Here is a 24055-nt window from a genome sequence, read left to right as displayed (position 1 = left end):
TCATAAGAACATTTAATTGTTTATGAAACTATTGCTGCAGATTACAAATTTTATAACTTAGTACTTACTTATATGTTTCATGTATGTATGTTAAAGACTTTTTGGGGCATTTTTTGTTTTGCCCTGTTTGTCTTTTTTTCATAAATTTTGGCTCTGCTGTAAATATTCATTTAAGATACTACGCTATGCAAGTTCTGTCTTCATACGAACCATCAGTTGTCGAGTCAAGACAGTTTGAAGGCCATATCATATACGGTTAACATTAAAAACAGAACATTCATAAGAGTTTTGCAGAAAACGGCTTAGGCATTTTATGTCTGGAAGAAGAAAACCTTACCGTTTCTAATATTTCAACTTTTCATAAAAAGTTCCTCTACAGCAAATGTAGATATGCATTATATTTCATATCAACACAAAAGTACTGACTACTGGGATGGTATTGTGATCGACCAAGGGATTGTTAAAACTTATCAAATATACCAGGCTTACGATTTGGTACGCCAGACGCGCGTTGCGTTTACATAAAACCCATTAGCTGCGCTCGAAGTAGGTCATAAAAGATAGCAACAAAATCTTAAGAAAATGGTAATTTTTCTAAAACGTATTTTGTAAAGTTGTTTGACAAACTTGTAAAGTCGGAATTCATTTGCCGATACTATCAGTTGGTTTGGTTCTTAGGATACAATTCTGATGACTTTACAGAAATGATTGTTGGTCATATCTAATGTCAAGCTGTAACAGTTAATTGTAGTTTTGAAACTAGAACATTTATTTTATTTATTCGTACATACACAAACAATGACAATGTGAATGTTTACAGAGTAGTTGACATTTGTTTAGTGTTTGTAATTGTTGATGACTATAACATATCATTATATACTATTTACCTTTATGTGTTACAGTTTAAAATCTGATGATGTAGCTACAGGAATGGAATAATGACATTAAAAAGAAACAAATTGAAGAGTTTAGTGACTAATCAACAGATACATTTACATTTTAAAGTGTGTGTGTTAAAATTCATTATGTCAATGTTTTTGGGCTGTTGCGATTTTTTGTTACCTTTATAGACATATGTTGGTGATGATTGTATAAAAAAATATCCTTTTTTTTTCTCTGAGAAAAATCGAACATCTGTTTGAGGTGTGAAAAGATTTTTTTTCATTGGAATGTCTAGAATGGTAGTTGATAAAATCATCATAGACACCAAGATTAAAATGTTGTACGCCAGACGCGCGATTCGTCTTCGAAGCCACACAGGTGTATTTGCATAATAGCTATATAACACCAACTGATCATATAAAAAAAGTATAAAAAAACGAACTCAAAAGTAAATTCAAGAAGGGAAAGTCAATCAAAACTGACATAATGTTTCGCTTGTGTCAAATTTTTATGGATTTTATATTGTATTTTAATGCATTTTCAAACACATTAAACATTACTAGTATTCAAAATGTTCAATAGTGTTTAACATCATTTATTTACTTAGTTCTCCCTTCTTGTGAATTCTACAATCTTTATGATTTTATAGTTCAGCCAGCCCAGCAGTGATTATTTCTTCAAATTTTTACAAGATATCCAGATTTTGATATTGACACTTCACATAAGGTCATAGAGTTGTTTTTCTCATATATTTTTATCTTCATGTATATATTGAACGGTCAAGTATAACACCTTTCTATTAACACAATATTTAATGGGTTTCAAATAATGTGGTGTTAAGAATAAAAAGCACTATCAATCTTTCAGCCATCCTGATAATATCTCAAATTAAAAAAAGGGAGAAAATACCAATTTGTCAATAGAAAATTGTTTCAGGCATATAAAAAAAGACACTATTCAACATGCTAAATATGTAATTAAATCTTTGAATATTGTTTTTATTGGTATAAATATTGATTTTGTTATTAGTAAATTAAAACCGTAATATGTACTTTCACGGTACTACAATCTGTCGATACCTATAGTTTGGCATTGCACAAGGTCATGTTTTACTTTGAATGTTAATGACGTCTTTTACACTAAATCCATTGGATGTTGGATGTGTACTGGTTGATATTTCAGTCTTAGATACATGATTTTTTTATTAGTTGTTATTGTCTTTGAACTAGCTGATAGTAACTGCGAGTACTCTCAGATCTGTCCTTAGTATCTTTTTTGTTGTGGAGGGGATGTATAAGTACTCGTCCACGTCCACTCTGTGTTTTGTTAGATGTTTTTTCTATTTGTATCCATCTGATGAGTTAAGCCTTTTTCAACTGATTTTTATAGTTTGTTCATATGTTGTACTGTTACACCACTGACTCCCAGGTTAGGGGGAGGGTTGAGGGCTCACAAACATGTTTAACCCCGCCACATTATTTATATGCCTGTCCCAAGTCAGGAGCCTGTAGTTCAATGGTTGTCGTTGATTCATGTCTGCCATATATGTTTTTCGTAAATTGTTGTTATAAATCAGATGGTGTTTTTTTCTCAATTGAATTATTCCATGTTTTTCATGTCGGGGCCTTTTATAGTCGACTACACGGTATGGGTTTTCTCATTGTTGAAGGTCATACAATTGCCTATAATTGCTTACATCCATTTGAACTTTCATGGATAATTGTCTCATTGGCAATCATACCACATCTCCTTATTTTCATACTATAGCAACACGAACCCAACCAAACAACTGTTAAGTGTATGCTATTTATGAATTAAGTACTTTAAAGACCTTTTACATGTTTTATGATACATCTGGATAACTTTTCGTTGTAAGTCTCATTGGATTGCTATTGTTTTCCTTTACTTACACATATGCTTCGAGTGATCCAAGGCTGTTAGGCCGTTAAAACAATTAAAATATTCATGTTACTACACTTCCTTAACAATACGAACATTGGGAGATGTCGTATATGATTGAAAACTATCCATTAAGATCAAAAAACAAATTTATGAATAAAATACAAAAACCAAATAAAGGAAAGTCTCGCTGAAAACAACATTTAAAGATTTTACTACATATATTGATTATGGAACGCGTACATGGTGTACATTCACGAAGGGTGTAGATCTGTCAGTCGTTAATAGAGTAAATACATGAATTTTCCCGCATTTCGGCTAATAATAGCGGGAAAATGTCTGTATTAACGGTTTGTAAACATGGTATTGTCCAATCAGGATTGTTTTTTAAATCAAAATTGATTACAGGTAAAAGGTATACATTTAAATGTATCTCACTTTCTAGCCGTCTTTTGAAGTTTACACATTAAAATTACATGTTTGATAATGGATTTAATATGGCAAAGCTGAAGGCGTAGAATATTTTTTTATTTCAGAATTTCAATTTTAAAATGAATATTTAATAATAAATTCCGGCGTTCAGCGTACTTGAGGGCTAAAATATGTTGATTGAGAATGAATGTTCATTATCCTCGCAAGTTCTCGTGTTTTCCCTATGAGATGGTCTGTCGAGAGGTATTTTTGCCCAAGCGCACAGGTTTCCAGAGCTTTTATGATCATCATACATGTCATATATTATATGGTTTTATCTCTGAGGTTTTTTTTTTTCTGGGCGTGCCTTGACCGTTGGTATGGAGTGGAGCATTCTTTAGTTGTTTGTATATGATCAGTGAATGAAATGTATGGAAGTTTACTCAAACAATGTATGAAATTTTATCATATGTTGAATATTCAATACGGGATAGAAGAGCTCGTAAAGTAAGATATCACAAATTTAAATGTATTGACCATTTGCATATCGTTATTTTTAAGGCTATAAATTTAAAACTGTAGTAAAAAATATAGACGATATAAAGGGGGTTTAATATACAACTTAATCAATTTCACAGTTTTGCATGACATGCCAATTGTTAAGAAGTTTTCTTTCGGTTTCCTTAAAAAATGATATTACAAAAAAAAAGGTAGAGTGGTTTTAATTCGTGATATGAAATCATTGTTGACAATTGAAGTTAATCGAGTAGGCCATTCACGTCTAGGGCTGTTTCAATCTAAGCAGACTCCAAAATCCCATGTAGCAAAGGTTTAATATAAAATAGTTAATTTATTAACTGTTCTACTTGTGAACAGTAATGTCACATAACGTGTTCTAATAATATTACTTTTAACTTAAATACGGAATGGCAAAATAAAAACACGTTCCATTCTTTTGTTTGTGATCAGGGCTAGTTCAACCACTTCCTTTTGTATTAAGATAAACAATATTAGTGAAGAGACAAATATCAATTAAGGTAAAACATTGTTTTGAATCTTGTCATTTCATTGTTTATACAGATCCTTTTCTTTTCTTTTTTTTATTTTAAACAAACAGGCTTTCATTCCATCCATGTAAATGTAAGATCATTGCTCCCCAACATATCAGAACTAAACTGTATTCAGTCTGTGTTCATTGGTGTTAATATGTCTTTTGATTGAGTTAAGCCATTTCAATTGATATTTTATAGTGTGTCTTTCTATGTTGTGATGTTACACTATTGTTTCAGATAAGGGTGAAGGTTTGGTACCATTAAAACGTTTAAACCCGCTGCAATTGTTTGCACATGTCCTAAGTCAGGAATCTGATGGTCAGAGGTTGTCGTTTGTTGATGTGGTTCATAAGTGTTTCTCGTTTCTCGTTTTTTATATAGATTAGACCGTTGGTTTTCCCGTTTGAATGGTTTTACACTAGTAATTTTTTGGGCCCTTTATAGCTTGCTGTTCGGTGTGAGCCAAGGCTCCGTGTTGAAGACCGTATTTTGACCTATAATGGTTTACTTTTATAAATTTTGACTTGGATGGAGAGTTGTCTCATTAGCACTCATACCACATCTTCTTATATCTATAAAGGTCTATTGCTGCTGTACAAGTGTGTTTGTATTGAGAAAAAAACACGTCCATCGAAATTTTTGGCGACACCACATTTTTTTTGTGCAATACAAATCAACCGAGCATTCATTATGTTAAGGAGTCGACCACTTTACGTGGATACATATGTAAATTTAGCAACATCGAGATTGTTTACACTGAAGTCCTAAACAAAATATTATTCCTGCATAAACTGTGATTAATAACAGTAAAGACAGAAATAATCTTCAATAGGACACAGTTCATTCCCAAAGAAATTCTAAATCCTCGACCGATTGCGTGCGGATTAAGAAAAACAACCAAGAGAAAGAACGGATTTAGTGTCAAGACGTCATCAACAGTCATTGAAAAACATAATAAATGCTTATTTATAATGCAAATATTTTTATATTTGTCTAAAGAAGCTTTTTCTGTGTCGTTTTGCCCTTATATATCTTATGTCATGTGTCGTAAATATTTGAATCGTGTAAAATGCAAGTTAATCTTTATTTACGTATGCTAAACGGACATTGTTCATGTGAGAATTATGCGATTAAAGTAAATCAGATGTATCCGCCATATTGGATTGTAAAGCATATCTTTAATAAAATATACAAATGTTATTGAGGATTTGTAATTGTCTAAATAAAGAAAATTATCTTATCGTATTGAGACGATAGTTTTTTTTTTAATTACAGAACCATTTTTTGTATGCTTAATTGTTTTTTTTCCAATTTTGCCCTTGAAGGGTAGACAGCTAAGATAACCTTTCTTTTGTAAAAGAAAGTGTAGGGATCTTACCTTTTAGTTTTGCAGCAAGAACAATACACTCGTGATCTCAATTTGTATTGAAAGCACCTTATATGAACGTTTTTCTCATATTTTATCTTAACATGCGATCCTCAAGATTTCTTTCTATCACACGTATTTGTTTTCCGTGTATAATCTAAACAAAATCTGACAATTTTGCACAATGTGTAGCTAAAACAAACTGAAACAAATACTTTTTTTAATAATTTTTGTCATGATTTAAACTATACTTCGGTAAATAATCAAAAAAAGCCCTTACGGTTTTAATTACAAATATTGATCTACCTTAATACTTAAGTTACACTCCAACGCAAGAATAATTGCAAAATGTTTGGATTTTCAAATATTTTGACCTCGAGCATCACTGAAGAGACATTAATTGTCAAAATGCGCTTCTGGTGTAGTAAAATTGGTACTGTTAATGTTATTCATAAAATTTTAATTAATATTATTTGATCTGTCATAAAGTACTTGAAAATTACAAGGTTTTATTTCAGGAAACAAATATCAAATGAGTTTTAGGTATCTGAACATTTCAATTACGACATAACTACAAATATTGATATTCTGCATCATATATCCAATATGCTTGTAGCTCCCTATTTGTATTTAGACCAACATATTCATTAGATGCCTCATTGTAATATTCGTGTGAACTATCATTCATTATTTCATTAAAGTACGAAGTGTCGACTAGGATGTTTTGTTGGTTATCTGCATTTGAAATTACACTATCAATATCCTCATATTCCCGATTGGAATTGATACTGTCATATGATGTTCTTCGATGCTCAAGACTTCTGAAGAGAAAGGAAAAGCAGATGTTAAGACACGTCTTATATATCAAAAAACACTTGCGTAGAAATAGATAGGTCTCTTTGTTATTTCTTCGACGTGCAAAAGCACCAACAAGTAAAAGTGTTATTTTTACTACTTGTACATTTAAATAAAAACAATTTTCCTACGCGCTGTTTGACGAGGCAAAAAGGTTTTTTCTTACAATGTGTACATTCAGAAACAGTTATATGCCTACGCTCAGTTCCCTTAAAATAAAAAAGTCGTTTTTCTTTTTAAAACATATGACGACGAATATATTCCAATCGTAATAACCTAAATCATTTCATCATTTTCCTCGAATGTCCTATCGCATTAGACGTATCACCAGGTTTGTACTTACATAAACAACACGACGAGTGCCACATGTTGAGCAGGATCTGTTAACCCCTGTGGAGCACCAGCGATCACCCCGGTTTTTTGGTGGGGTTTGTGTTGCTCGGTCTCTAGTTATCTATATTGTGTTTTGTATACTGTTGATTGCCTTTTGGTCTTTTTCTTCTTTTTTGACACGGCTTTCTCAGTTCATTTTCGCATAATGAGTTTGAATGTTTTGCCTCTCTTTTTACTTCCTCGCTCGGGCTTTGTAGTTTAGAGTTGTCTGTTATGAATGATAATGGATTTGATTTTCTCAAACTTGCTTCAGGTCCAATTCGAAATAAAATTTGTGGAGAAATGTGTCGTTTAGAATTTAACATTAAAATGGTATCCGAAATATTCAGAAAAATCGAACATCAAGTTTTAAATGTAATTTTTTGGGGAAGTTCACAGTTTGGGTATTGTCAAAAGTGCAACAGGTAAAAACACTTATGGCATTTGCTAAAAAAAAACAGATATTCCAAACATTATTTTCTGTCGCAAATAATAGACTGTGCAATTATTTAATATATTTATAAAAACGTCGCAGAACAGATTCTACTTTTTGGATTTCATCCGCCGGCCTACAAGTGCTTAAACAGGTTTATTTTGCATAATGATCAAAAGATAAAGATTAATATGTATCTTTGATTAAATGATTTTGAATATGTATCTTTCTAATGTTAAGCTCTAATTCCTTTTCCGGGTTTGGCTTTTTGGAATTTTAAGGCTCTTTCCTATCTGTATTAGGTTTTGGACCTTCAAATGTTTGGCCTCGAGTATCATTGAAGAGACATTAATTGTGTAAATGCGTATCTGGTGCGGTAATTTTGGTACCGCTAAAGTATTAACTTACATTACCGATTTAATGTTTAAAATTCCATTGAAAAAGAAATAATTAAAAAAAAAAATTGTATAGTTTACCATGTTTACGTTACTTAATAAAATAGCCCTTTGGTGTTTCATTGATATATAACGAAAGATTATCGTTCAAGATTTGGCTATTTTATTCATAAAGAAGAGCAATCTTGAAGCTTTCGCAGGTTCCGCATCCGAATAGGAAAAATCTCAACACGACTGAATACGATCTAATACCCCATTTCCTTTGTTTTTCTATTATAATACGATCTAACTAGTACATTTGATCTTTGGTATGATTTATTCTGAGAGTGTCTTGTTTTCGTCGAACCCTACCAACATGATCCATATATACATATATGGATATATATTTTTACACTGAAACATTGAAATTATGCAGACATAATACGTCAAGTTGATAAAATGAGCTGTATGGTATACGTGAATGACGCAGCAACCAAACAACAAAATGACCAAAAGTTATCTAAAGGTCTACAAAAATAGCCTAGTGTCTTAAAGCACTATACCGCTACTAGTCTAGAAATAAATGTGATGGTGGTTATCAAAGACCGTCTTCCAACAGCATACTCCTGATATCAAATAAAATTTAAACATAACTGAATTCAACTACTAATAAGGAGCCAGACGTATTGTGTTGTTTCACTACTAGCACTACCATATCAGAGGAAGAGTTCTTGAAAATGCATCAATGTACGTTATACTTAACGTTAAACTTAAATTGTTATATTTTTTATTTGCCATTTTAAATGTAATACTTGTTTTGATAAGGCTTTATTTCGAAAACGTTTCTGACAGGAAAAGATGTTGTTGTCATTCTAATTTCATGTGTAGACTGTAAGACAGGGTTACTATTAATCATAGAAAACATTGTGCATACACTAAGTATAACTACTTACATGTCTGCACTGGCCTGTTGCATTCTGATATCATTTACCATTACTACATTTAAACAAAGATAATGTTATTTGTCAATTTGTTTTGTTTATTTCATATGAAATTCAATTATTGTATAGTTTTACTAGAAACGCAACAACAATATTTGGCAGAATATAATGCTTTCATCATGAAATTAAACATTCATTTTGTGGTAAAAAAAACGCATGTTGTTAAAATCAAATGTATGATTCCTGTTCTCCTTAACATCAGCAAAGTGTCATCATGCAAACGGTTGGAATACATAAAACAGATAAACATTTACCATATGAATCTTATTAAAAAAAAAAAATTAAACATTAAGCAAAGCTACACAAATGCCGATCCCTTACTTCACCAACAGAAAGTTTTCAACATTCAGTTGTGACACTACCGAACGCGATTCATTACCAGATTTTTACTTGCTTCTGCATTCAGCAACACAACGACTTACATTTTAGTTGCACCTGAGTTTACCCGCCCCCGGGTTTGCTTTGTCTTTAGTTTTTCATGTGATGTTCGTTATTGTTCTTTGTCCTTTTCTTGTTTTTATTTTTGTCCATGATGTTGTCTGTTATTATTGGAATTATGATTTCAAAATACGCCCTGGTATCCTCTTAATCTTTGTTTTAGCAAAGGTCATTAATACATTACCTGTCTGGTTTATCTTTTCTGTTTGTCCTCCTCGAACAAACATGACTGTAATTAATGCTAAAAGAGCTACGGCACTACTGATAGCAGTATAAACAACTGTCCAAATAATTACGTTTAGCTCTCAAAAAATAAATTTACATTAAACATTCTATTCATGTTGTTGATTGAATAATATTAATTCAAGTTTTTTTTTTTTTTTTTTACATTTCCAAATTTGAAAATGAAGAAGTCAACAACAACTGACTAAATGTTTGAAAATTTGTTTTTGTTTCATTCGTTTTTTGTCACAGACCTGACATATCCACAATTGCGATCTGACTTTAGTATTCTAGTATTGACACGATCCTGGTATAGACACTTGCTACTGAAAGTGACATTGAAATTGTACAAGATGCCTTCTTTGTTGACGCACTGGGTATCCCAACATTTGGAATTCCACTTGCATACCAGTATATATAAGTTGTGGTCATAAAGTGGAACAGAAAGGATATTGAATGGATTTCAATAGTATAAAAGTTAGCAATAACCAATACTTTCTAAGTTTTTTTACAATGCCGGAAGTATTAACTGTGTCCTACATTTCTCGTCTTATGTTTTATATCCACTTTTAGAAGGAAATACATCATCTGGAATGCGAATTGTTGCCTTATAACATTCCATTATTTTTGTATATTGATATTTTTTTTATTACGAAAAACATCAACTGAATGATTAAACTTACCTGTCATCGCGTGTGTAGCGTTCCCATTTTTTCCCGGCAAGACTTCGACTACTGCATTCTTATCAAAGTGAACATCAATGACGTCTATGGCGTTTTTGACGCAACATCTATACACAGCTATATCAGATGTTGTGAAGTTTTTTATAATTAATATGGCAACAAACCCATTTGTCGTTATATTTTGTTTCTTAATAGTGAGCTTTTTAGTGGCAGATTTAACAAGTCTTTCATATTTATCTACAGAAGTTATGTTGTTGTCATTGTAATACCAACAAACAAAATCAGGTTTTGGTTAGAATAAAACTTTACTTTCAATAATATGTTGTTCCCGTACTTTCTTTTCTGTGAAAACAGGTCGGCCTTAGTGATAAATACAAATGCATATCAAATCTATAATAAAGAAATACAATTCTAGTAGTAAACTTGAAGTAGTCATGACAACATCAATCAAAACTGGACACATTATGTGAAAAAAAGACATACAAAAGAGTATAATGGTTTCTAAGCCTTTCAGGATGACCGAAATTGTTGGTGTTCTATCCGTTTTTAGCGGTTAGTGTGTTGTTATTTCCAGTAGACAAAGCCTCTAACAAAAAGTAAAATAACAAAAATACGGGACTCCAAGGAAAACTAAAAACGGGAAGTCCCTTATCAAATAGCAAACTCAAAAGTTCAATGACATCATACGAATGGAAAACAACTATCATATTCTTGACAATATTGTTTTATTTGCAAAATTCATTAAGTTTTGAATGTCAACTAAAGATCTCGGATTTCGTAGCAAACTGAGATTCATAATATATCCCTTCTCTCCCCATGGTTATAACATAAAAAGGGAGAATTGATATCTGAATACCTTAACTCACAAAAATCAACATAAAGAACAATATATATCTGGGTCGTCATGATGTTCGACTAAACATATTTCCCAAGTTCGTACCACCATTATTTCTACTGTATAAGGTGACCTACAGATGTACTGTGAGGAGTTGTCTTCAATCAACGATGTCAATAAGATGTTGATTCTTTAAGAAATTTAGTTTTTTTTCTGGAAGATTGAATGTATCGTCTCATCAAACAGACCTTTTTTCTACAAAAATGGAAATTGTAGATCCAGTTTTGTTGTTGGAGGTTATAAAATCTTACTTTGTATCGAACTGCCTTGATATAAGCTAGAGGTTTTAAAGAGCATTTAGTGCTCACCTAGGTCTATATGCATTCCAACAACAGACACTCTTTAACTTTGTAGAAGAACTATATAACTGAAAAATTAAAAACTTAAGCTATAAAATACATGTCATTTATTAAAAAAACACTGGCTTCCGAAGCTACACAAATCACCTTACAAATATATATAATATAAGTCATTGTTCCACTACTAAATTGTCTATTTTACTTACTAGTACACTTGGTACAATCAAAAACCTGATAATAAATTGTTCAAATAAGGCCTTTAAAAAAAGTGGAATTAACTACTTTTGGAGTGTCAAAAACTCGTTGGAAGTACTTGATAAATTGCATGCATATATTGGTGATTTTGAATCTGTTCAAAGTTTTGATTTTTCTACCCTATATACCACTTTGCCTCATATTCTTATTAAGAAAAAATTCACACACCTGATTAAATGGGCATTTAAAAAGTCGGAATGCGAATACATATGTTCAAACTCTTTAAGGTCATTTTTTAGTAGCAACAAACAAAAGAGCTATGTCAATTGGACATGTTTTGATACTATATCTGCCCTTGAATTTTTACTTGATAACATTTTTGTTCGCTTTGGCGATTCCGTATATCGTCAAGTTATCGGAATTCCAATGGGGACTTACTGTGCACCACTTATTGCGGACCTGTTTTTGTATTGTTATGAGTTACAATTTATGACTAAAATCAGCAAAGACCCATCGAAACAACATCTGATACAAACATTTAACAATACTTTTATATATTTGGATGATATATTGGCTCTCAATAACGACGACTTCAGTATGTATACTAAAGAAATTTATCCTGTTGAACTTACTTTAAATAAAGCTAATACTAACAATGTCCTTTCCTCGATCGTGATATCTATATCATTAACGGGAAGCTTAATACAAAAATTTATGATAAAAGAGATGATTTTTCATTTCCTATCGTTAATTATCCATTTTTAGATGGTGACGTTCCCTCGTCACCATCTTATGGTGTTTATATATCTCAACTTCTACGATTCGCACGTGTATGTAACAACGTATTAGATTTTAGCGAGAGAAATTCATGTATTACTGAAAAAGTATTACACCAGGGTTTTCGATATCATAAACTAGTCAAAACATTTACTAAATTTTATCATCGGTATAAGGACATCATTCGTAAATATAACTCAACATGCAGACATCTTATACGTTCGGGTATTTCACATCCAATCTTTGATGGTAATATTCTTTACAAAGCACAAAAATGTCAGTATTTACCTCAAACGCTAACAAAACCTTTAAACAGACTTATTAAGAAGGGATATAGTTACGATACTGTTGTCAGGTCATTAAAGATTGCATATTTTGGCTTTAATATTGATTCACTTATAGGGTCTTTGCATCGGAATTAAACATATTTATTCTAAAACCTGTTGTTGGCATGACACGGGTTATGTTCTTCTCATATATTTAATGGTGGTATAATACTAAACCCCTAACAGGAGGGATTGTGCCTGATATTCATATGATGAAGACATAATCTTTCAATCAGTTTAATTGAGGTCTGGAGCTGGCATGTCAGTAACTGCTAGTAGTCTGTTGTTATTTATGTATTATTGTCATTTTGTTTATTTTCTTTTGTTTCCTATTCTGACATCGGACTCGGACTTCTTTTAAACTGAGTTTTACTGTGCGTACTGTAGTACGTTTGTTTTTTCTACATTGGCAAGAGGTATAGGGGGAGGGTTGAGATCTCAAACCCCGTTTAACCCCGCCGCATTTTTGCGCCTGTCCCAAGTCAGGAGCCTCTGGCCTTTGTTAGTCTTGTATCATTTTTAATTTTAGTTTCTTGTGTATAATTTGGAGTTTGGTATGACGTCCATTATCACTGAACTAGTATACATATTTGTTTAGGGGCCAGCTGAAGGACGCCTCCGGGTGCAGGAGTTTCTCGCTGCATTGAAGACCCATTGGTGGCCTTCGGCTGTTGTCTGCTCTATGGTTGGGTTGTTGTCTCTTTGACACATTCCCCATTTCCATTCTCAATTTTACTTATTCGATAAGATGGAAGAAGATATTTAGTTTCTTTAAAACACATACTAATCACCAATTTAAAAATTAAATATGTTGTATATCATATTTAGTTTCTTTAAAACACAGACTAATCACCAATTTAAAAATTAAATATGTTGTATATCATATTACTAGTATACATAACTAAATAATTAAATAAAAAGATATAGGATTTTTTGCTTGTTATTGGAGAGTTTATGATATCTTGTCTGAAGAAAAAAATATGTTTACTGGACTTTGCGTCGTTCAGCTTTTTTATATGAATAATTAATACACACTTGATTCGTGGATTCAATAAAGTTGTTACTGGTCAGAAATTGATCAATAATAAGATAGTGAAAAATAAACCGACTAAGACGTATAACATGCATTAGACGCATAAATAAAGGCAACAGTAGTATATCGCTGTTCAAAAGTCATAAATCGATTGAGAGAAAATAAATCCGGGTAACAAACTAAAACTGAGGGAAACACATCAACTATAAGAGGAAAACAACGAAAAAACAGAACACAGAAGTGCAACAAAAAACAAACAACAATGCAACATTCATAGAAACGAACTATTAAATAACAACTGCCATATTCCTGACTTAGTACAGGACATTTTAAGAAAAAAATGGTGGGTTGAGCCTGGTTTTGTTGCTAGACAAACCTCAGCGCTTTATGGCAATGTTAAATATACCGCTAAAATGACAACATTACATAACGGCAACAGAGTACAAATGAATGCAAAAACACCAAAGAAAGAGAAATACATAAATAAATAATATAATAGTACATTTCGACATGTTAACCACAGAATATCACCGAATAACTAAAATAATTTAGGACAGTACACGAAAACAGCTTAAAAGAAATACGAAGTGTGTGTCTGTAACACGAAAGGATCAACGCCATAAAAAGTAACGTCACAGGTAAATTTCTATAAATTGGATATTAATCAAGATTAGGTTTCTAATTATGTTATTTGATGTATTTTATAACAATTACTATAAGAATATTAATATAGAATTGTGTTAGTAATAGTGCAACTAACTATGTCGGCCTTTCTTCCAAATCAAACTGTGTAAAACAAATAAATCCTGTGTAAAACAAATAAATCCTGTGCACATCGTTGTTTTAAACTAATACCATACAAATGAACTGAGTGATTAATCATCTTTACTTTTACAAACGAATAGAAAATAAAAGATAGAATCACAACTACAAACTATAAGACACAAAACAATATCCGATCAGAATTACAAATAAAACTTAGTAACTAAAGATTCAGACAGATTTATATGAATCTATACGGTAACGTCTTATATGATATATCAATAACGTGATGTCGTTAATTGATACGACGTGAATCTCGTGAATGGATATGACAATTTGTTAATCAGGTTATCAAGCATATTAACGAAAGATACAATCTTGATGAATCGAATACGTCACTTGAAGTTACCTTTATTTTCTATCTAGTTGCGAAAATCATAAAATGTGTATTTCTTATTGACAACAATTGTTTACCGATGTGTGGTCAAAACGAACAAGTCTAAACTGAATATAATTAAATGTTCATAAAATTAATTTACATACTGACTATATTTAATTTTCGATGAAATAATTTCATTGAAATCAACTATCAGTTTTTCGGATATGGAACGGATTCCGGAAATCCTTCGTCGTCATTGAATGATTATTTTGCTATTACGAATAAAGGTAGTATCGCTGGGATTTTTGTTTCAGTCTAGTAGTAAGTTTAGCTTTACTCCTATCATGAGACGTTTAAACCATAGACTGCATAATACCTTTAATGTGCAGTGTGAGTTTGCACTGTATGAGGGATTATTGGTCATACAAATGCTTTATAGATGTATTGATAACTCAGTGTCATTATCACATCAATCAAATTTTAATTTGAATGGTGGTGGTTAGATTAGAAGTAGAAAGACATTCTTGTTGAGGAGTTGTAATATAAGGATACATATAAAACATGAGAAATGTTGATTGCAGTAAAATAACTGCATTTTATATCATTGATATTTTCTATTTAAAGATAAGCATTGCATTAAAAGTTGAATTTTGATGACGACATATCCAGTCACATTGATAATCTTTACGCCATATAACCCAAATTGGTGAGCATTTTTCGGTGTTAATGTAAATGACGCTTTAAACAAGCAATGTCAACTCGGTGAACAATTACTCATTGAGTGCTTGTTGGTTCATCGAGCGGTACTCGAGTACTCGCTAGGGAATATATCTATCACACGGAAACATAAAAATACGTAGTTTACATTCTGTGGTGTGTTGTTAAACTGATGAAAAACCATCTACATAAGTATCTGGAACAAAGAATTAATAGTTCATTACCTACAAGTACTAATTTAGTTATAAAAAAAACAATAATCTAATCAATATAGTTTAATGAACATTTTAAAAACTAATACCGGGGAAACCCATATTAAACAACTGTATTTGGTAATCGTGACGAAAACACGTTTAAGGTTTACAAAGGCGTAAGGATAAGAAGTTCAACTATTTATTGAGGGTTACCATAGAACGCAACGAATTAATGTTATTTGAAAACATTTCCTTGCCAACTATTATTGGGGAAAGTCGTTTTTGAAACTTTGTAAATTACAGTCTTGCAGACGAAAAAATATTTGTTCTGACGATACGAATGTGACAGATTGGCTTAGACTGTTAAGTTTAAAGTGTTAGCCTAGGTAAGAGCCTACGTATTTTGGAGGCATTTTAAATGGCAATTAAGCACATGCATTCGAAACAAAATGTATTTTATATACTAGTATGGTTAATAAGTGGTGCCTATTAAATTTTCCGAAAGAGGCACCCAAGAAGATCAATTTTATACAAAGACAGCAATATTCTAACAGGAAACCGACTAGTCGAGGATCGTTTTGGTAATATATACGCCGTACGCGAGTAATCGTTGACATCCCTTTTTTAAACTGTTGCTTTTTTTCTAAATTATATGAATTGCCTAACCAAAACAAGGACAATCATAATATTTTTAGGGATTACAAACTTAAAAATAAACTGCATTTAATACGATTGTTTAAAAGCTTACAAATACAATCCAATAATATTTCATAAGATTTAATATATTGATCACAATAGCATATGATATATAATCAAAATTGCTATCATCAACAATTCAACGTATTTAGATTAAGAGCGATTGACTTCAGAAAGTTAAAAAATTGCCATTTAAACCAAGGTTTAATACACCACATTTGTCTTTCGAAAAATGCCTGCACCAAGTTAGGAATATGACAGTTGTTTTCCATACGTTTAGTTGATTGATAAATTTGTTAATTTGTTCATTACCAATTTGTCAGTATTAAATTATTATGATTAGGAAAGCTCAAATCCAAATATTTGAAAGCCAATGATGTATAAGAACCGAAACAGTTAAAGAGCTATATGACTACAAAGGACCTAAAAATTATAGACAAATTCCAAATGGCTCCATTTTGCCTGACAGATTTTGAGCCTTAGTTTCTTTAAATTTCTAAATAGATAATCGGACACTTTTACATCTGTAAATACCACAAAGGTCATCTGATTTTTAAATACCGATAAAGTCGTATTCCAGACATTTTGACTGGGTATATATTCGCATAGTGGACGATGTATGCATACCACGAGTTGCTTAAATTGTCGATGCATATGATCTCGCTCTTTTTAGAGTTCATGTGAAACTTCTGGTTTTTTTACTTAATTTGTTTATAATGAATTTATGAGATTTAAACATCGGTCATCTATGCACTGTTCTTGTCGTCGTTGAAAATTAATAGGCTGACGGAACATTCAAACGAATTATAATACAATATTTTTTAATGAATAAGCTTAAGCATTCTTCAATGTAACAAACAAATATAGTTATAATTACTCTCAATGTCCAATGACCTGAAATTATGCTTAGCTAATTTTTAAAGCACTATACCTGCTATTTTCATCACAATCTTGAACTTCACTGCCTTCTCGTTGTTAATGGTATCACATTGATATGTTCCTTCGTCATCTTTCGTGAAGTTATTTAGCTTTAAAATGTATTCACCAGCTGTAAAATTGCCAGATATCTTTATTCTTCTTGAATGAGGGATGTCAATGTTAACTTTGTTGTTAATGGCATAGGTAGAGAGTTGTTGCGGCCCTCGCCATATTATAGCATCCGTGGTTTTCTTGAATGGACAGTTTAATTCCGCTGTTGAGCCTAGTGTCATACATAGCTCAATAGAAACTCCTACACCTTAAATGTAGAACACTTACTTCTTTCATAATTCAAAACTGCATTGATATTTTTGAGGCAACACTTGTATGCGAAATCCTGTAGGGATTTACGTTTCTACCTGTGTTGGTACTTTATGACACTTGGTTTTGTCCTGACTCCAACAGGTGTCATGAAGTACCAATGTAGTAACTTATAATTGGAAAAGTATCCCAATATATTTTTACATCCCTTCACTTACAAACTGTGATTTCTTTTATTATGATTGGAAGATATTTAAAAAAAAACAAAAAAACATGAAACAAATTGAGAAATGTATGAAGTATATTTTTTCATTGTTTATACATATCAGGGTTTTGTATACGTTGGTGCGCGAAAACTTTTTAAATTAAAACACGTCTTAAATATAACATAATAATAGGATCCTAAGGGCAATTTAAGAGCATACATTCTGCGATCGCTTGGCAATTACTACGTTCATTGTAGTTACATATTTTGTTGATAGAAAAGTAAAGCAAATTTAAGAGAAAAGAAAAGTATTGAATAATTGATATTGATATAATCTTGAAAATTATCATCCTGTTACTACACATTTCACTTTATAGATGATGTTCTCTCACTAAATAATTCAAAATTTAGTGACTATGTTGAACGTATGTATCTCATCAAAATTAAAATAAAGGTTACCAAATATATCGTTTAGTCGGTCGCATACCTTGCCTTGCGTCTCGAAATTGATAATGAGTTCAAAACTGTCCAACATAGGGGTTTATGTCAGCTTTACAATTGTGAACTTTCCTTTTTTATATAGCAAAATTTAAGCAACGCCTTCTAATATGGAGCATATTTCTCTCAGTTGATACGATATTTTAGAGCTTGTTATTCCTATTATGATTTCCTTGATAGAGGGTTGCAGGGAACAATGAAGGTATTGAACACAATGTTTCAAAGTTGTTAAGTTTAGGACATCCCTTCAAACGTTTTACGAACGCCATCGCGAGTTGCTTGACCGTCATACGATATTTGAGGCCGAAATTACATAAGTTATGTTCTAACAGACCTTTCCACAAACCTGTTCTTCTTTCGCCGATTGTGACATCACTGAATGAAATGTGTCAACCATGAGCAACACGATGGTAGCCACTAGTGGAGCAGGATGTGCTAACCTGAAATCAAACACGGTGTTGGTGGTTTGGTTCGTGTTTCGTAGTATTTGTACCTCTATGAAGCGTTTTGGGGACTTTTTGTGATGCCGTTGTCAGCTTATCTCGAGTTTACAATGTTTCCTTTGGATTCTTCTGACTCAATTTTAATATGTAGCTGCTACATGTATTAACGTGTTATCTTACTTCAAATGTGAAAGATACAAGGACAATGCTTCAATTGTATATGTAAACATTGGTGCGTAAATTATAAACAGGAAAATCCGAAAGAAGGAAACAATAATAAGTATAAAACTTTCATCTCAGTTTTTCCTTTAAATGGGTATACAAGCTGTTGTTTTAATTACAGCCCTTGGATGGTGTAAACTTCCAAAAACACGTGTCTGGTGTTATGGTGTATGGCATATGGTGCAATGGTAGAAGGTGTACATGTATGGTGTTATGGTGTATGGTGTAAGGGGAATGGTGTAATGGTGTAACGTGCGATCGGGAATGGTGTGACTGAATGGTGTACGACATTTAAAACTATGCAAAATATTGATAAGAACTGATTTTTAATTTTATACTTTAATTTACAATATTGTGATCAAAATTCGTTTTTTAAAATAAATAAATAATTTTGTAGTCGCACGCTTTCTTTGAAATTTAATTGCATTGTGGTGTAATATGTTAGGTGTATCGTGCAAAGGTGTAACGTGCATGGTGTTATGGCACAGGGTGTGTGGTGTAATGGTGTATGGTGAATGGTGTAATGATGTATGGTGAATGGTGTAATGGTGTATGGTGTTAATGGGAAGCTTACACCATCCAAGGACTGTATTATTTTGTTTTAAGTGTAAATTAATACATATAATCCTCCACTCACCAGCAAGAAAGGCAGAATAAATGTACAATATAATTTCTTGATTCCAGATGTTGCACATATCTGAAAATACGGATATCATATCTTTATTGGTTATGATATACAGTTTATTGTATAAAAATTTTCAATTAATTATGATCATTATCTTTTATATTAATTTATGTGTTTACTTTATGTGAAAGCTTCCGAATGTTCCTTCGTAAACCACTGCTAATGGTTTTAGGTGAAAGGACCATATGATAATGATAATGTAAGAATTACCAATGAAAAAAAAAATCGACAAAAATCGCATTTGAAAGACGCCACATTTACATTTTAAGATCCTTTTTTTTAATGTTAAAAAAATGATAACTTTACCAATCATTTTTTCTGAATCGGAAGGTAATCTCTTCATGTAAAAATCTGTTATTCACTTTATTTGACTAATATTCAAGTATGTAGATATAATTATTGACAACAATGCAGTTTACATAATGTCTCCTTTTCGGAAATTTTACGATCGTCGTCATGATTTGCCCGTCTGTTTCATATATTGCTCTTGATATAATGCACTAGTCTCTGCCACACTCAAGTTTTCCTTTCTGTAAGTGACACAGAGTCACCAAGTTCAACTAATCGTCGACATTTTACTTACAACGAAATTCAAGACGATTCAAACAATGGAACAGCAATAGGTGACTTTTTTGGAGCACTTGAGTTCACCACAGGTTTTAAGGGTTTTTTGTCAGTAGTCTTTTCTGAACTTAAAAATTTGTTTGTTACTTTCGTCCGTTTTAAAGTTTCATGTTTTTTCTCCAAGTGGTAAATTAAAATTGAAAATGGAGATGGGGAATGTGTAAAAGGACAACAACCCGACCAAAAAGCAGAAAACAGCCGAAAGCCACCAATGGGTCTTCAATACATCGAGAAAATCCCGCACCCGGAGGCTTGCATCAGCTGGCCCCTAAACAAAATATGTACTAGTTCAATGATAATGGACGTCATACTAAACTTCGAAATAAACTAATTAAACTTAAACATCATACAAGACTAACAAAGACCAGAGGTTCCTGACTTTGGACAGGCGCATACATGCGGCTGGGTTAAACATGTTTTTTTTTAGATCTCAGCCCTCCCCCTATACATCTAGCCAATGTAGAAAAAACAAACACACATCAATACGCACAGTAAAACTCATTTCAAAAGAAGTTAAACACTTCTGTCTTTTTTTATTACTTTTTGTTGGCTTAGTGTACCTTTTCCTTCATATTTTCCACCTGCACATTTCTTTTGTAATATTGCTTGGACACTATTTTAAAATCAAGAGAGTTTTGTTCCCATACCGTTATTTGCTATAGATATTTTGAGAACAATCGGTCTGGTCATGTTCAAACAACACACAAAAAATAGATATAATAGACGGCAACATAGAGACTATTACATTTTATGCATACTATAAAACCAACTTTAATGCGAATTTGTCTAACTTTTGTGTCTTGTCATATATAAATACATCAACAATAGCCCTCCCCCTATACATCTAGCCAATGTAGAAAAAACAAACACACATCAATATGCACAGTAAAACTCATTTCAAAAGAAGTTAAACACTTCTGTCTTTTTTTATTACTTTTTGTTGGCTTAGTGTACCTTTTCCTTCATATTTTCCACCTGCACATTTCTTTTGTAATATTGCTTGGACACTATTTTAAAATCAAGAGAGTTTTGTTCCCATACCGTTATTTGCTATAGATATTTTGAGAACAATCGGTCTGGTCATGTTCAAACAACACACAAAAAATAGATATAATAGACGGCAACATAGAGACTATTACATTTTATGCATACTATAAAACCAACTTTAATGCGAATTTGTCTAACTTTTGTGTCTTGTCATATATAAATACATCAACAATTTTCGATTTTTATTAACAAGATGGCTAGAAATGGGCATTCTGAAACAAAACAGTAAAAATCGGTTCACAGCGCAGTATTTTTAATTACAGCAAACGTATAATTTCAACTATACAAATGTGCATGAATAATTACAGATAGCATATATTATGAGTAACATCATGCAAAATCACAACATGATTGGTTGCAAGGTCATGTCATTCAATTTCTCGTAAAGAGTTCAAAATTAGCAAAACTGTCCTATGAAAATATGAAATATGCATTCTCACCGATTTGATATGATGTCTATAAAGTCCTTCTATTGCGAAAATATATCAGAAATTATTTTTTACTTTTGAATAAAATACAAATACCTAGTTCATGACAGATGTATTTCCTTATTGAATTGTGCACAATATAAAATATTGTCGTTGGAGATTTTCCGAAAATTAAAAAACAAAAACAAAAACACAAATAAATCACTTGAATTCTTGATAACAGGATACAATTTAACAAATTAGATATTTAAGTACAAAACTTAATTTCCTAATAAGCGATTCATAATAATATTAGTCCATCTAGGATTAAAAGAATAGAGTAAACTCTTTAGCACAAAAGGTATCGTGCTTCTCTAGAGTGAACAAAGAAAATATTTTTTTTCGATTTTGTGCTTTTCGAACAAAATGCAAACCATTTGTGAGAGAAGAAACCCTTCTGAAAATAACTTATCGGAAAAAAATACATGACATGACATATTAAATAGCTTGAAGTCATTATAGGAGTGGGTTTTTGATAATGAACAGAAGGCAATAGATCTCACTGCTAAAAGTTTCAAATAGTTTAAAAGTGTATTAAGATTTTTGCATAAAAAGTGGTTGCCATTTAAGGCTACAAATTAAAAATTACTGCCTTTTCAACAGTGTTTTGGACACATTTTGATTCTGGGTTTGTGAATAGATGTTTTCCTGTATACCGGTTTTAATATGCAACAATTATAAATAACAAATTGTGTGGCGCCAAGATTTTCAATTATTCTATATATGTGTCCGTCCTTACTATTAGTTATAATTATACGCAGGTCCATATTCTGAATTAAGTATCATAATGAATAATCAGAAGAAAATAAATGAATATTTTGATAATGTTGTTGAATAAGTACAGACTTGGAAATGTCCGATCAAAAGACAGTGTAATTCATTTGAATATTCTACGTAACTTTTGATCCGGTTTCTTCAAGAAAAGACCTCCAATGTATTCCAGAATAAAATATTTTTCCTGGTTTTCAACGTTTGTTTATTTCCTATTCTTCTTTAGGTATACATTTATCCATCAGATTTTGATAACTAAAAACTACTAACTATTTTAACTTGTGTCATCGTTGAATTCAGGGCATCTGATAAGTTGAGTAGTATTACACCTCTATGGCACCTGATATACCTTTAGTTCGTATTGACAAATGTTTTATCTTTAATAGTTTACTGTTCACAAGTCTTCACCTGTGTTCCATGTGCCCACCATTTGTGTTTACATTAATGACACATGTATAGTGTTGATGATGATAATGGTGACCTCTAGATGTATGTTGATTATTTATGTCGTTGACATACATACCAAATTTCTTTTTCTCGTCACCACTCGACCAATTTTTGCATCAGAGATTAAGAGCAACTTTAGATATATACTATTTCGTCAAGATATTGACTAATGTAAAACAAATTGTAGCAAGCATCATAATAAAGAATAACCAATAAAGGTTTTGATGGCAATCAGGCAATCGGGCCAACATTACAAAATGATTTTATAAATACTGTTCTATTGCTTTTAGTGTGTTTTTTTTTTTATTTTATTTTTTTTTTTTTTTGTGTCACGGGTAGATATCCTACGTCTTTTCTTTTCTATTTACATAAAGTGTAATGTTGTTTTTGTCATAGCCAGAATCGGAGTTTGAGAACAAACAAATGCGAGACGATCCAGGCAAAAGGATGAAAACAACCAAAAGAAACTTGTAAATTTTGTCTAATTGTAGACCCATTGGATTTTGTATGCAATAGCTTCTTTTGAATCATCAGGACCAAAGTCAAACGCGATAACTGTTTAGAGTTACCATTGAAGTCACTGATAAAGGATGATTATACTAATAGACTCGCTTAGTTTTATTACACTAGGAATTATCTGTTGTTGACAACTGTGATTGTCTTCTGTATATTTTTCGTTAGGTGCTTATCTCATATCCGAATTCCCACATCTCCTTTTACCCTGATCATGCCTGACAACAATTTCCTGGAAGTATTGTCAGTTTTAAGCAATTTGAAAGTATCCAGTTATCATCAAACGCGTAATAACATTAATGGTTCCAATTTTTCTGATGCAGGAGATACGCCTTCCGACGATGAATGTCTCTTCACTGATGCTCGAGTAAAAAAACGGATCTGTGTGTAATAACTTTTTTCATGACAACGAAGGAAAACTTTAACAACTCATGATTACTTATACATCACTTACATTGCAACTGATATTTTCAACATCCGTCTTGAAGATTTAGATTGTCGGTTGCTTATGGTACATAGTCAACTCACCCTGAAAATTGTGACATATGAAAAATATTCATTGCGTTTGTAAGATGATAGAGACTTAAGTAAGTTCGTTTCTAGTTATTGCTCTGATTTTACTAGTCATAACTC

The 24055-nt window shown here is 31.8% G+C and overlaps 1 protein-coding gene and 2 long non-coding RNA genes across 4 annotated transcripts in view; 1 reads left to right on the top strand and 2 right to left on the bottom strand.

Annotated features, from left to right (window-relative positions):
* The window catches only part of LOC127711393 (uncharacterized), a 52354-nt gene extending 50609 nt beyond the window's left edge, over positions 1-1745 (top strand). The window contains exon 6 of the long non-coding RNA XR_007986670.1: positions 903-1745. This is a non-coding gene — a long non-coding RNA (uncharacterized LOC127711393). The remainder of the gene's footprint in view (positions 1-902) is intronic.
* A 4068-nt stretch (positions 1746-5813) lies between these two features.
* Positions 5814-9833, bottom strand: LOC127710689 (uncharacterized). Its single transcript, XR_007986281.1, has 2 exons — positions 8598-9833; positions 5814-6431 (listed from the first exon to the last, which is right to left on the bottom strand). It is a non-coding gene; the product is annotated as an uncharacterized LOC127710689 (long non-coding RNA).
* Positions 9834-15037: 5204 nt separating this feature from the next.
* On the bottom strand, positions 15038-23151 carry LOC127710687 (uncharacterized). Of its 2 annotated transcripts, none has more exons than XR_007986276.1 (4): positions 19506-19646; positions 18538-18643; positions 17193-17498; positions 15038-15567 (listed from the first exon to the last, which is right to left on the bottom strand). XR_007986276.1 is itself a non-coding variant. In XM_052216631.1 (4 exons), the coding sequence occupies exons 1-4, from the start codon at positions 22890-22892 to the stop codon at positions 15536-15538; spliced, it is 420 nt and encodes a 139-aa protein (XP_052072591.1). In that variant the 5' UTR covers positions 22893-23151; the 3' UTR covers positions 15038-15535. The 2 variants fall into 2 exon arrangements, 1 of the variants encoding a protein (XP_052072591.1); XM_052216631.1 differs by lacking the exon at positions 18538-18643 and adding an exon at positions 22871-23151 and having other exon boundaries at positions 19506-19565.
* Between the last annotated feature and the right edge of the window lie 904 nt (positions 23152-24055).

This window comes from Mytilus californianus, unplaced genomic scaffold, assembly GCF_021869535.1.
Source record: "Mytilus californianus isolate M0D057914Y unplaced genomic scaffold, xbMytCali1.0.p SCAF_8, whole genome shotgun sequence".
Lineage (NCBI taxonomy): Eukaryota > Metazoa > Mollusca > Bivalvia > Mytilida > Mytilidae > Mytilus > Mytilus californianus.
Note: the sequence above shows the minus strand (reverse complement) of the source record. Positions and strands in the feature narration are given on the sequence as shown.